This window comes from Lissotriton vulgaris, chromosome 11, assembly GCF_964263255.1.
Source record: "Lissotriton vulgaris chromosome 11, aLisVul1.2, whole genome shotgun sequence".
In the NCBI taxonomy this organism is placed as follows: domain Eukaryota; kingdom Metazoa; phylum Chordata; class Amphibia; order Caudata; family Salamandridae; genus Lissotriton; species Lissotriton vulgaris.
The window spans coordinates 392782108-392795966 of NC_141699.1; the positions used below are offsets into that span (position 1 = coordinate 392782108).

At 41.2% G+C, this 13859-nt stretch overlaps 1 protein-coding gene across 9 annotated transcripts in view; it reads left to right on the forward strand.

Annotated features, from left to right (window-relative positions):
- The window catches only part of LOC147679851 (calcium/calmodulin-dependent protein kinase type II subunit beta-like), a 202178-nt gene that overhangs the window by 59620 nt on the left and 128699 nt on the right, over nt 1-13859 (forward strand). For 6 of the 9 annotated variants that reach the window (XM_086943404.1, XM_086943410.1, XM_086943411.1 and 3 more), the window contains one exon: nt 7175-7219. The exons of the other annotated variants lie outside the window; for them this stretch is intronic. In XM_086943404.1, the coding sequence (XP_086799530.1) occupies nt 7175-7219 (45 nt within the window). The remainder of the gene's footprint in view (nt 1-7174; nt 7220-13859) is intronic. 9 annotated transcript variants of the gene reach the window in all.

The window sequence follows — 13859 nt, forward strand, 5'->3', positions numbered from 1 at the left end:
ATACTAAAGTATACAAAAAAGTGATGCATGGACTGCTTGAATTAATTCTAGCCAGCAGTTCACATTGGAGAAGGGTCAAGACTTATTTACATATGGCTGGGTTCGAAATGAGTTTGACATGGTGTGTAAAATAACAATGGACTGGTATGCGGCGCTGAGTAATTACCAGTGCCTGAGAATAATTTAAGCACTCCATCCATCACTTGTTTTATATACTTCAGTGTGTAGCCCCAATAAGGACGGGTATGCCCAGACATGGGTCATGTGCACACTGTGCCTTTAGAACCAACCTAGACCTGGCTGATGAGCCCCAAGTATACTAAAATGGTCTTGGGTTGCTTGTGGCCTTGATTCTTCAGAACATGTTGATCCCTGTCTTTGCATAAGATTCACTACAAAGCTTAGTTCCCAATCTTTCAGTCTTCATCCATATATATATATATATGAAAGCATATGAACTGTTTAGCAGTCATTTAATACCAAAAAATATGTATTCTTAAAACATATTTGCTCTCTTTTGTATTGTTGTAATATTCTCATAATGTGTGGTCCTTTCAGGAAAAAAGAATGTTGCTTTTGTGTTGAGAATTCTAAATGTGATCTAGCTATTCACAAAGGTACATTTACATGAGTAGATTTACTGAGGTGTACACTTAATTCGGCACATAGTAGTGCCTTTACACTAAAAGTGTAAAGTTGCTATTAGATGTAGATGTATGTTTCACCACCCCCAAAGCAGAGTGTCAAGTTACTACTAGTAACTTTTCACATGTAGGCAGATGTTTCTGGCATTGACAGAAATTTCCATGTGGTAAAGTATAGGAAAAAATACAAAAGTTTTATTATTTAAAAAATATTAAAACATGTAATGTAAAATAGCAATGTAAAGTAACTTTAAATAATTATTATTAACCTGGAGCTAAAAAGAAGTTACAGAACAATAACTCAACGAAGGAAACGTTTACCAAATAATTAAATTTAGTATAGTTATTTAATATAGTGTTAAATACCCCCTTCACTTTCATTTTTCTATTTATTATTTCCTACATGTTATGAAAATGTGATTATTTTTTTTTAATTAAAATTATTTAATTCTTTAATGTAATATTAATTTGTTTACATAAGTGTGTGTGTGTGTGTGTGTGTGCATGTATGTATGTATATATATATGTGTGTGTGTGTGTGTGGGTGTGTGTTTTTAAAATTCTAAATAATTTATTTTATTCAATATTATGTCCAATGGGCTGTTATTTTAAGTCCCTGTCTCCATTTGAAGTGCCTGTCTCCATGTGTTCCTATGGAAGTTCGTTATAGTACATGTGAGTGACTGTGTGGTACTGGATTCACTCAGAGGCTGGGCGGGGGTACTTTTCTGATTGCAGCAACTTCAGAGGTGCAGTCTGAGTAATGATGGACCTATTATTTTATTGGCGAGTGTTTGTATCTGCAGGTCCCTCCTTAAGCCCCACCTTACCTCCCTGAATCCTCTCCCGTTATGTGCCTGACTACGAGTTTAGGTGGCTTTTATAGACCCTGATAAATATCGAAATGACGTGGTACGTTATTTACCCGGTGCAATAAATAACATCTACGACGAGTTTATGGAGAATAACATATGGATTTGGGTGTTTAACACGCCAAAATCCGCATGATACAGTAAATACTGTATGTTTTACCCTGGACCTGCCGAAATTTCACGAAGATTGAGTTCTTAAACGCATCTGATTATCACAGGAGTTAGTGCATGGGTCAGATTATTACGAGCAACTCTTAATCAGCAGTAAGTAGACTCCATTTTCCAGCCAGTTCCCCAGGTTCCTCCTATAGTTACTGCTAGTACGTATACTTACATGTGTCTTACATGTGCTGAGACTTCGGCTACCGGGTGGATAGTTCTGTATGGAAATGATAGGAGAGGCGAAGGTCTCTGCACTTTCATTTTGTAGTGATTGAGTGGTATTAATGAAGTTCTACAAAATTACTACAACTGCAGTTTGTGAAAAGGTCCCTCTGCGTGCATTTCATTAAAATTGCATTTAAAACTGCTTCAAGATCAGTTTGAAGATTGAGTATAGATCTAAAGGTAATAAACATGATGAAGAAACCCATGAGCTAATATGTTTACTGGCAAGGAGCTTTCTATACTCCTAAAGCAATATGGTCTAATAGGAATGTCCTTCATTTAAAAATGGCAGGAGTGTATGCCTTTCTTCAGAGCTCGATCTACATTTTGAAAAAAAGTGAGGCATATCATTTTGGATCCATCCTTGGGATTTGAGCCCCATGATGCCTTATTCCCATGTAGTATTTACGTAAGATGACTGCCAGATAAAGTCAGATGTATACATGAAATCTCATTCCTTGATAGCCCTCTGAGGACGGCCCTAGTTCATGCTTTGATTCTACATTTCTCAAGAGGTTCCAGAATCCAGATGCTATTTACACGTGTCCAACTTTACACTACAGTGAGCTGTTTGCTGGATGTAAAAATTGTAAATATATTCTTGAGATCTTCCCGATAATGTCTAGGCCCCTCTTTTTGCAATGGGAACAGACTCTGACAGCTTTGCCTTGAACATAGTCTCAAGAAGCAACGCCCTTAGTTCCAAAGCATGTATCTTGACACCCTCCAAATCTTGTTTTCAAGTCCACATCCGTATGGCTGCAGATGCGGTGGAAGTGCTTGCTCCACAGGAGGACGGGTTAGCATGTTAGGAGCACTCTCATAATTTCCTGGAGAGTAAAAGCCAACCTGGAACTTGAGAGATCCGAACAAGTTCCTGTGAAATGGAATTGTGGAGGGTCTAGCTGAATAAAATGCTCTCTGGTTTGAGTCGAATTATTGGAAGTCTACCTGGAGAGCAACCAGAAATATGCTCCCTTGATCTGGGTGCTAGTTTATAAGCTAGTCCTGAAGGGTGTGTGCTTGGACATGTCAAAGATGTTGTAGTTGTGCCAATATTTATGAAAACTACCCTAAATAATAGGGAACTGTGGCACTATAGACCCATTACAGAACAACAGCCATAGCAAAGATTACGTCGGTAAGTGAGGGATTAAAATGTAAACTCCGCTATTTTGGCATACAAACATGTGACCTAGCTGCATTCAGATTGCCTTTCCTAGGTACTCCCGCACTGCACCCTTAGGAGTGTAGGGGAACACTTTGCATTCCGTGTTGTAAACTAAGTTCTAAGTAAGGCCACCGTGTTTCTTTTATTGCTGCTTAAGCTTGGAATGATTTGCCCACATAGCTCAGAACTGGTCCACCCCTAAGACGTTTTAAGAAGAAAAAAACGACCTCATGTAATTTACTGCTGATTTGTTTGCATTTTTCAAAGAGTTTGTCTCGCCTACCAATAACCCTTACCTGGCCTGCTCAATTAGGAATAAAGTAGCATTTACCTACTATTTTAATTAAAAACTGCTCTGGTGAAAAGGTTTACAGCTGCCACCATGGCTTCTGTACATTTCCTCACTACTGTGAGGATGCCAGTTCTAGGATGATGCCACTTCTAGCACACTAGCCCTACAGAACCTTTGAATTTGACATCTTTCAACGTTCTTTAAGCCCATCTTCTATGAGGGCATCCTATTAACATTTGATTTTGTACCTAGAATCGAAGTGCTGGATGGATCAGAGGAGATACTAAAGCACACTTGTCTAAAGGGTCCATAACAATTACTCTGAGATTAATCAAGTATATGGACTACCATTGTTTCTCCCTCCAGCACTGTGCGAGAACTGGAATAAAATCCACTTTTTTGGCTATTGTTAGATGCCTAAAAGTTGGGAAATACCACATGCATGCTCAAAGCTTCATAAACCATCTGAGCAGGCATGAACACATGAGTATCAGCACTCCTTTGTATTTTTTAACCATGGCCCGCCTGACACCATGGACATTTTGACAAAGGCATACTCTGCTGTAAAGAACTTGCTGATTCAGTAGAACAGCTTCCCAAGATAGAGGAAACGTGGGGCTTGTCGTGCAGGTGTGACGTATACAGAACACGACTTTACTTAAATAGTCACAGCAGGCAATGCTGGTCTAGGGATCCTGAAACATTCCAGTCTCTAAGAGCCTTTTCTGTGGTCCAGGCAGCAGGTGCCCTGTTGCAACCCCGCACTTTCTGGCAGAGCCTGTGGTTGGTAGCAGTGATCATATGCCCCGTGGAGTGGTGCTTGAAGACCTCATCTGGTTTTAATTTAGAATGGGTCCACTTTCCTTTTTTCCATTCTGGCCCTTGCCTCTTCCATTTTTCCAATGTATTCTACATTTCACAGCATAACAAGTCCGTCACGCACACCATAAAGGATGGGGAGAGAAACAGCTGAGAATCCTCTGATTTAGCGTCCTAATAACTGTACCCTGTATTATAATCATGTCGGTCCATCGTTGATTGTAGCATCGTCACAGAGAGCTCTCCTCTTTGTGATACTGCACTATGTACTAATTGGAACTTTCCATCACATCACTGACTTTAAGGTTCCCTTCACCCTTTTCAATAATTAGAATGTTCCCTCCAATATCAAGAGTGCTATGGAACTGTGCCTAAATTTACCAGTGTCATAAACTCCTCCACCTTGTATACCATTTTGTAATATTCCTTCACATTCCAGCCCTTGTTGTCCACTGGATCATCTATATTTCACTGCCAGAAAGATCAAATGTTTGAAACTAAACTTGTGTTTTTCAGATGATATCACATGGTGCCAAAAGGTTTTATTTAGAGGGTTTACAATCGTTGGGTATTTTAACCTGTTTTTAGTCTGTACTTTCTTGGGTTTTTGTTGTTGAATAGTTTTTGAATGTATTTCTCAAGTGGTCTCAAAATATTCAGTATCCTGCAGTTCTAGTCTCTGCTGATACCCCCATGAAATAAGGACAACATACCAGAGCTATGTGTGTTCCTCTTCTTTAACAGGTGAACGCTGAGGAGAGGTCAACTTCATTGCAGTGGCGGGTAGCTGGTACTCTCATTTTACCAAATCACTGCAAAAAACGACATTTGCACTGACTGACCAGTTGAAAAACAACATTTTATATACGTCATACAGCACAAATGGTGTTTCATGTCCTTTGGTGAAATTGCAATGCCAATCTCCCCTTCAGCACTGAAGATTTGCTTGACAGTGGTGCATTCTATGTAATCACGAATTCGTTGGTCTCATATAAAGTGTAGACATCCCCACTACAGCAGTAAGGAGCACAATCATAATAGGACAGTTTGTTATTGGTGAGGTCGTTTTTGGATTTCTAGATCTGGGAGCTTATTTCAGACCATTGAAAAGAAAACAATTCTTGTGGCCCCTTTTAGCCCTGAAAAGAGGGGACTAGCTTTCCCCTCCAAATCACTAGAAGCTTGTGGCATTCCACTTTCTGCTCAGACTCAGGAGATTTTCGAGTTTCTTGTGTAGCCTTTGGACGATTACAGCTGGCTTTTGGTGTGGTTCCCGAATGTCATTGAAGAGTTGGAAACAGTGGATCTCCATGGTGCCATCCTTGGAGATTCATTGGTGCTGCTTACCAAGGGGGGAGTAATCCCCTTCCTATGAAAGCCTCCAGCGCTGCACACCAACCATCAGTCCGATAGCACATTTTCTGAACAGGTTATGAAAATGTTCACAGACTTGTGGTGGGGAAGAAATCTGTCCCACGTGAATAGTTGTCTCTTTTATAGCAGTTTCCCACCCTTGTTAAATCTGTTGAAAAAAGTGCAATAAATTGCTTCATACTTTTTTTTAAACCAAATCAAAATCGTTAATTTATTACTTGAGTTTTGATGTCTGTACTAAGCAAAGAGCCATTTATTCAAATTACTGAATTATGCACAGAAAAAAATACCCTTTCTGGATTGTTACTCGGGGGTCTGTCTTTGGGAGCAGAGTGGAGCCTCGGAGTTTTAAGATGTGTATGACTTCATATTTGATTTATTTATTCCCATGGCCCTTGTAGCTTCAAAATTGGGCAACCGCTTCTCAGGCCTTTCATGGATTCTGATTGGGTTAGGCGGTTCCCAACCCCAGGGTGATTTCGGAATGCAGTAATGTCCTCGTGGTCTATTGGCAGCTTCCATCTAAAGTCCCATCTCACTGGACCCTCTATGCCTTGAGACTGAGGTAGACTCTCCCGAGTTCCTATGTGACTTTGAATTGGGGTAACCTCTTCCCAGTTCTGATGTGACGCCTGAATAGGTTATCCTCTTCCCAGTCCCTTAGTGACTTGAGATTGTGGGTGCACTCTTCCTGTTCACTGTTCCTGGACACACAGTGTTTTTTAAGGGGCAGTGTCGCTTATCTTGGTCTAAGAGGCTGCAATGTGCAGAGGAGTGGGATTTGGCTTACGTTTGATCACATGATTCAACTCTGATTTTCCGCTCACATTCTTCAGATTCATGTTTTTTTGGACTCTTTGCTCTCTGCCTCTTTAGTTTTCTTTTTCAGCCATTCGCCTTTTGCTGAACTAATTACTTTTTGCCTTTTTCCTCCGTGTCTGTCTCTCGTTTACCTCGGAGTCTTACTTTCTCTCTTTCTCTGTTCCCCTGTCTATTTTTGTCTTCTTATCTCTATCTTTTTCTAACGCCTCGTCTTCTTTGTTTCCGTCGGTCTTCTCTTTTGTCCCCTGCATCTGACCATATTTCTATCTTCACTTTGTCCTCTCTTCTGCTCCATGTTTTACCTTTTCCTTTCTCCCTCTTTCATCACCTCCCCATCAAAACGTTTCACCCATCTTCCTTGCTCACTTTCGCATTAATTTCCTTCTTTCCATTTCTCTTCTTATTGAAACTCTTTCTGATCCTACACGTTTCACATGTAATAAACTTTTTCTCTACCTGCACTTTCCTCTTGGGGCTTATAACTATTGCCAAATCTTGTTTACTTTTCTTCTTTCCTTATTATTTATTTCTACCTTCATTTCTGTCATGCTTAATTCTTTCTTCTATTCTCTATCTCTTGTTCCCATCTTTTCTTTCTCACTTGTTCTCTTTTTTCTTCTATATTTCATTCTTTCTCAATCTTTATTCATTTCTAATTCTTTTTTGATCTTTCACTCGTGGTCTTTCATATTCTCTTTATTTGATTTATATTTTCTCTCATTCTCCTTTTTCATGTTTTGTTACCCCCTCCTTGTTTTTTGTTTTCTTCTGGTCGTGATTTGTCCTGTTCCAGGAACCTCAGACCACCGTTATCCATAACCCTCTGGATGGGATTAAGGTATTTCCATCTCTCTTTCGCTTTCTCTATGGAGAAGTCATGAATCAATCATGAAACTATAACCAACATTATTTGCTCAATTACACTCTGCTGTTACTGTTTTGTGCCCAGCTTAGATTACACCTGTTTTAGCATCACTTAAATGGTAGATCCTGCATTCCAGGTCTAGGTTTAATAACCAGCGTTACTTTGTGGAATCCTACTTTACTTGAAAACTAAAAATGGGTTGCTACCCTTGTTTAAAGGATGATTGATGATGGGTGCATGTGTCTAGGATGAGACGTACTCCATCACTCACCTGCAGGAAGACACTGCATAGTGTGGAGGATACAACCCCTGGTTGTAAGACACAGGGTTCAACAGAGGAGATGTAAATGTCCAGCAAAATGGCAACTGCCTCCTAAAACAAAATATTAGGGCAACCTCATCCAGGTGAATGACAACTGCATCAGGCAATAGGAACAGTCACTCTAGGAATTCTATATTTGTTGGCTAATGGAATGATGCTGCGTCCAATAGGAGTGCAAACGCTGCTAGTGGTGGCCTGTTGCTTTTAGGAGACTCGTATTCTCCGGATACCACCACATCCCCCCTCTCTCCCCCCCCCTCCCCCCCCCCCCCCCCACACCCCAAAAGTGACCGTTCCTGGTGCACCTGGCCTTAGTAAGTCACAGCATCTTTTTGAAATAGGAACTTGACTAGCATGAGCGGAACACAACCAGCTGAGGGTCAACCATAGTTGCTCCGCGTCATGTGGTGGGACTGTTCCCAAGGTCGAACGTGAGAAATGTGGTCCTAGAGGAATACCGTGGACTACTGTTTATTATTCAGCCACTGAAGGAAACCTTTTGTATCATATGATGTGGCTGCATGAAATGTGTTGACGGTCATAACTTGGTTCTCATTGTGGAGGTGTTAGCGTTCCAACAAAAATATCTTCTTCGCTTGTAACATCTGGTTATTCATTTCAAAGGGCATGAGCTCACCTCTTACAAATAAGGGGTCCTTCAGAGGCAGAGGCTAAGCTTTGAATATGTATTGAAGCTGAACATCCTGCCTTTAAATATGGTGGTGTCAGAGCGAGGTCAGGGATGAAATGGACAGCGCATCACACTTCTATTTATCTTCCAATTTCTTTGTGTCTGAAACAAAACCTAACAATCACAGCAGCGATATGGATCACGCACTAAAGGGGCATGGGGACGCAGTAAGCATGAAATATTTTCAATAGACATGGGGAATCTCTACAACAAACAGTGGAGGCACTGTGGAGTCCCGGCTTCTGCCATTGCCGGACTTGTTGTGTGTATTTGCGAATAAGGTGAAATTGCGAGAATGTGAAATCTGGGTAGTTCATTTGTGTCAACTCCCAGACAAGCCAAAGCATCAACTGTGTATATCCAGAAACATGTAACCAATAAAAGCCAGTCAGAAGTCCATGCTCCCTCCAAAAGGCTTGGTGGAGGGCCCTCAATTCACACCAAAATGTTTTGATGTAGTAGCTGAGGGAGTGTTCTTTATTTAAGAAGGAGACACACGAACGACCTCATTAGAAGAGCAGAGGCAACTGGCTTTATATGGAAAGTCCAGAAGATAATAATTCCTGCCCAGCAACATCCTGATTTCACAATCTAGTTCATCACATCTATTTACAAGTTCATGCTCTCTGCCAAGGCTTATTATTTACACCACCAGCTATCGTGCAAACATCCTCCAATAGAATCATTGCAAAATATTGCGCTTTCTCTGGTGTCTTATTTCCGCCCCCCCCCCCAACCCCCCGCAATTTAGGTTCACCATGACTTCCTTGTAGTAATATATTGCCACCTCCTTTGTAAATCCCGCGAGGGCTAATGTTGAGGTCCAACAGTTAGGAGTGTGTTCTTGAATTTACTTCCCATCTTCAGTGAGAAAATTTATTTTAGATCATAAAAGAACATGTGAAATCATTCATGCGCCCATGTCCTTCATTTGCATCCCTCCAACCCCAGGTCATGGGGTGCCGCTTCCAGTAATGGAGGGTGTCAAGGTTCTGTCTTCAGTAAGACACTTTTATAATGTGGGTGAGCCATGCCCTTTCGCATTTAGATATCAGCTGTCCTCAACCCTAGGGGATCAACCAAAACACACACATTCATGTTTGTTGTAGGGACAGCCTTTCTTATTGTCAAAAGCATAAAGGATGAGAATAACAGACCGAAAGAGAGAAATAAAATGTTGAGTGAAAAAGAATGGGATGGAATTGATGTGGCCTAAAGAACGAATGGTCAGAGAAGTCAGATGTGCAAACACATCAGGACATCACACTCCACTATCGGGGACAACACGCACGCAGTGACTGTATGCATCTAAACTTCAAACCAGTTACTGTGAACGTTAAAAAGAAATTGTACATCGGATTCTTAACTGCTCCTCAAACCGAGGGCAGTCTTTGAGAAGACTGCTTCACAAGAGAGCTTGTTTGCTTTATTCTCTTCAGAATCCACCCTTGAGTAATGGTAGGTGGCCTAACCAAACTTAATGAAGAATGTGTTTTAGATTAATGACATTTATTGGTGGCAGGAATTCACCTGACAAGAGCTTAAGCAGCCTTCGTGCAATGGAGAGTTGAAGAGCCAGGTCCTGTGGGTTTTACAAGATATTTAATGATTAGCTGTAAGACACAGATGGAGATATTTTTTCTTTCCCAAGACCATTAAGGCACCTGGTAGAACACTGTACTCTAAAATGAATCGGCAGTAGTGCCCATCTATGGGAAGATACATTCCGCACTGAAGCAAAATAACAAAAGTAAAACAATAACAATTAAACAACAATTTTGAGTAAACACAACCATTCAACTTCAGAAGCCTCTCCAGTGGCCACAATCTTGGCCCTCACTGCTGTCATTTTTCCTATTACACAACATGGCACACTCATTCTGTCAATAAAATGACCAACCCATTAAACCACTAAAGATCTGGGCTTCCGGCCATGCTTACAAATGCCCCCTCCAGGCTTTCTCCTCCAAGCTTTTTCCTCCCTCCAGGCTTTCTCCTCCATCCATCTCTAATAGGATGTATGGCCTGATGTAGTAATCCCAGTTTCCAAACTAGGATATGCAAATTGCACAGAAACTGGTTCGCGAACAGGGATGCAATTTGTTATTCTACCTTTGTACAAAGAGGTTGCATGATCATTGCACATAGTCTTTTCCTAGAGTGTCTCAGTGTCCAGCATAATGATCAGTTACGAAAGTCTGATAGGTTTTGCAATTGGCTACAATCCCTGGGATGGTGGCTTGCAAGGAACAGCTGACCTTCTATTGAGGTCTTTGCATTTCCAAATGGAAAACGTTTTTTTCCCTAACCGGGAGAGATGCTACTTTTCGAAAACAAAATGTTCAGTTTTAAAAGACATCGGAGCCCTGTTTGCTCCTGCTCCCCTGAAACAATTCACATAGGGGAAGCTGCCCCAATTCAGTTGTCGGTATGTGATCAGTGGACTTGTCATTATGACTCAAGAGGACTGTCCTTTCACACATACTCCCTTATAATTGTGATTTGGAATGAGTTGCAGAACCCCTTTTGTGAGTTAAACAGACTAGTCTGACATTCAAAAGGGGTTTAGTAGACTAAAAGCACGATTTTGCAGTCTCAAATCCTGCAATTTATGTGAATCGCAGGCTTTGCGACAAGAATAGCAGGGTTTCCAACAGCAAAATAGTGTCACTCATCAGTTTCCTCAATTATATTCGCCCTTGGGACTCTGTATTGTGAGTTTTAATGGGACTTTTACTTCTATTGTGAACTCTTTTGAGGTGCTCAAAGCAGGTGATGTGGAACCCATTTACCACATTCCAGCTCTTCATCCAGCCTCTTATGGGATATTTTGCTGTATTCTTCATCACCATTTGTGCTCATACTGTTTGCTTCCCTAGAAGTCACCTCCTCATGGGGTACATTTGATTGAGTAGACAAAATAAGAATTATGGAAAAACAACTTTTTAAAGACTGTTCTAGTATTCGTTTCAGTCAAACCTTCAAAGTACCCTACCTCTTTCATAATCTGTAAATCAAAGACCTATTCACTAGTCCCCAATAGGTTTTCTCATTCCTTCAGCTTCTCTTTCCTTAATAAAAATTGACGTGATACACCTCACTTATATCATCGTAACATTTCAACACAGCCATTTTTAAGGACCGGATAATCTACCCCAGCTGGTGAGTGAAATCTGCAAAAATAAGTGGTTTTACCATGGAGTATCAATAGCAAAGTATCTGTCCAGTTCAATGGCAGTAGCAACAATTATACGTAGTCTGATCAAAATACTATTTAATAGCTCTAAATATCTATGCCTTTTATAGACGACTGCTGCACTTTTTAATATCCATCGACCCTGGGCACTAATCATGTCCATACTGGATACTCCTAATTGATAGTGCTGTGGCAGTTACCCATTCCCCCTCCATGGAGTAGTGCTGCTTTGCTGCTTTTAGTTGCTTCTGCTGCTTAAGCTCTCTTGTGTGGCTGTTAAGAACTAGATTTCTTCTCGCTGTGCATTGTGATGCAACTTCATCCATAGCTCATCAGACTTGAGTTCTCCATGACACATTTCCCTTACACCTTATCTTTTCTAGTGCCTCACCATTCTGAGTGTTGCTGTGTCAATGCGGTGAAGAATAACTTGTATCTTACTGACAACATGGCAGGCCCACTGACATTCCGCGTTAGTTTTGTTTGAATATCTGTCTCCTTCTCTTCAACCAACTTCTTTCCTCTGAACCTGGAAGAGCTCCTTGCCATGTGTCTCAAAGTTTTCCCACATGACATAGAGACTTCTTTCTTGTCCGCCATGATCCCTTACACTCCTATGCTTTTGTCTTTCTCCTTCACTGCTTGATCCAGCTGATGGTTCAGGTACCGCTCCTAGATGAGTGACCACTCACTGCCATGCCACAAAGGCTTACTCCTACTCTTTACAATGTCCAAATCTCCAGGATCACTAAATTCAGTCTCTGGATAGCCATGGAGGCCCAACTTGATGTCTGTTTCTCTGTCTACCACAGAACCAGCTTTAAACAACTTGCTGACCGCCCTTTCTCAAGGTTTTACCTTATGTGCCTTTCTCTCTTCTTTGCTCATGAGCTGGTCCTAGGGATACTGACCCCACGGTGCAGTGCTCCAAGTCTTCCTGGCCTCAATTTCCTAATCCATTTGCCATCCATCTGCCTACCTATGGTCTAAAATGGCAGTCATTGTGCTAACCGGACAAAAAGTCTTCTTTATCACAGAGCTTATTCCATTAACCAACCCACATTCTATCCAGCAGAAGCGCTGGTCAACCTCCTCTCTAGTCCTCTTTTGAACATAAGCCAGAGAAGATTTACTAAATAACTCCTACTTTGAGCTGTGAAAAAAACGATGTGCTCTGCTGTTGTCAAAGTACGTAAAATCCACAGCTTCTTGTAAAATCAATGGGAATCGATGAATTCACTGCATTGAAAGTTACTTAGGAGGAGATGAAGGTGTTTATTAATCAACAATTTGCAAGCATCCTAAAATGAATCAGAGAAAAGAAACAGAACAATATTGCTCTCAACTTTGCTCAGCCGCACACAATCACCATAGTTCCCCAGTAGATTTGTAGTTTCATATTCAGCACGTCTATTTTATATAAAAATTTGGAGTGGTCATGTCAGCAACTCAGGGACTCGTGAACACTAGTTTCCTGAGGAGGACAGGTGGCAAGAGTAAACTCTTAGGTGAATGAGTGAGGAAGTGACTGAGTGAGTGTGATGATTTGTGCAACACATACAGGAGATTCGACTCCCCCAATGCCACCACCAGTCAAGTAGATTTTCCCTCCAATTCCTCTATACATCACCTGCTTAGGGTCAGTCACCTAGCAAGACTATTGTGGGCGGTAATGCATGTAAGGCGAATGGACAAGTGCCCCTAGTTGGGTAGGAAAGCAAAACAGCCATAATTTGAGTGAATTGGTCCCTATAAAGCTCCAGAATGCCCGTGGCAGTGTACGTGCTGCACCATTGATTGCTAAGCTCCTACTTACTCATCATGGGGCGTGGAAATCAATGAGGCAGGAACTCAAGCCTGTCTAGAGAAACGCATATTTCAATATACATGAAAAAAAATGCCCCAGCATAAATCATTAATGCAAATGCATGGGGTATGATATACTATTTACTACTATTGTTAAGTGAGAGTAGGGGCACCATGACTCACTTGAGGTTCTAGTGATTCATGGCCTCGGGCCCCTCCGTACAATGGTAGCAAATAGCATATTACCATCCAAGCCAACCTGGAAGGCAAACAAGCATGTCTTGTGGGTTGGTTTTATTAATTCCAGGTTGGCGTGATCACAAGATTTAGGTGGAGAGCAGCTACTTTATATGGAAAACTGTACAACACAACCAACTTCAAATCTGCTCACCTCAATATCTGGTTTTATAGCTTTGTTTTTAAGCACAGGATTAGCACACTGCCATCCACGCCGAGCTAGAAAGTGACAACACTTTTTCCCAATTTTACAGCAAAGTATTTAAGCAGATGGTTAGCAGGTTCCATCCACACCAACCTGAAAAATGACAAAAGCCTTTTACCATTCCAATCACAGTGTTAAAGCTTTGGAGTGGTAAAA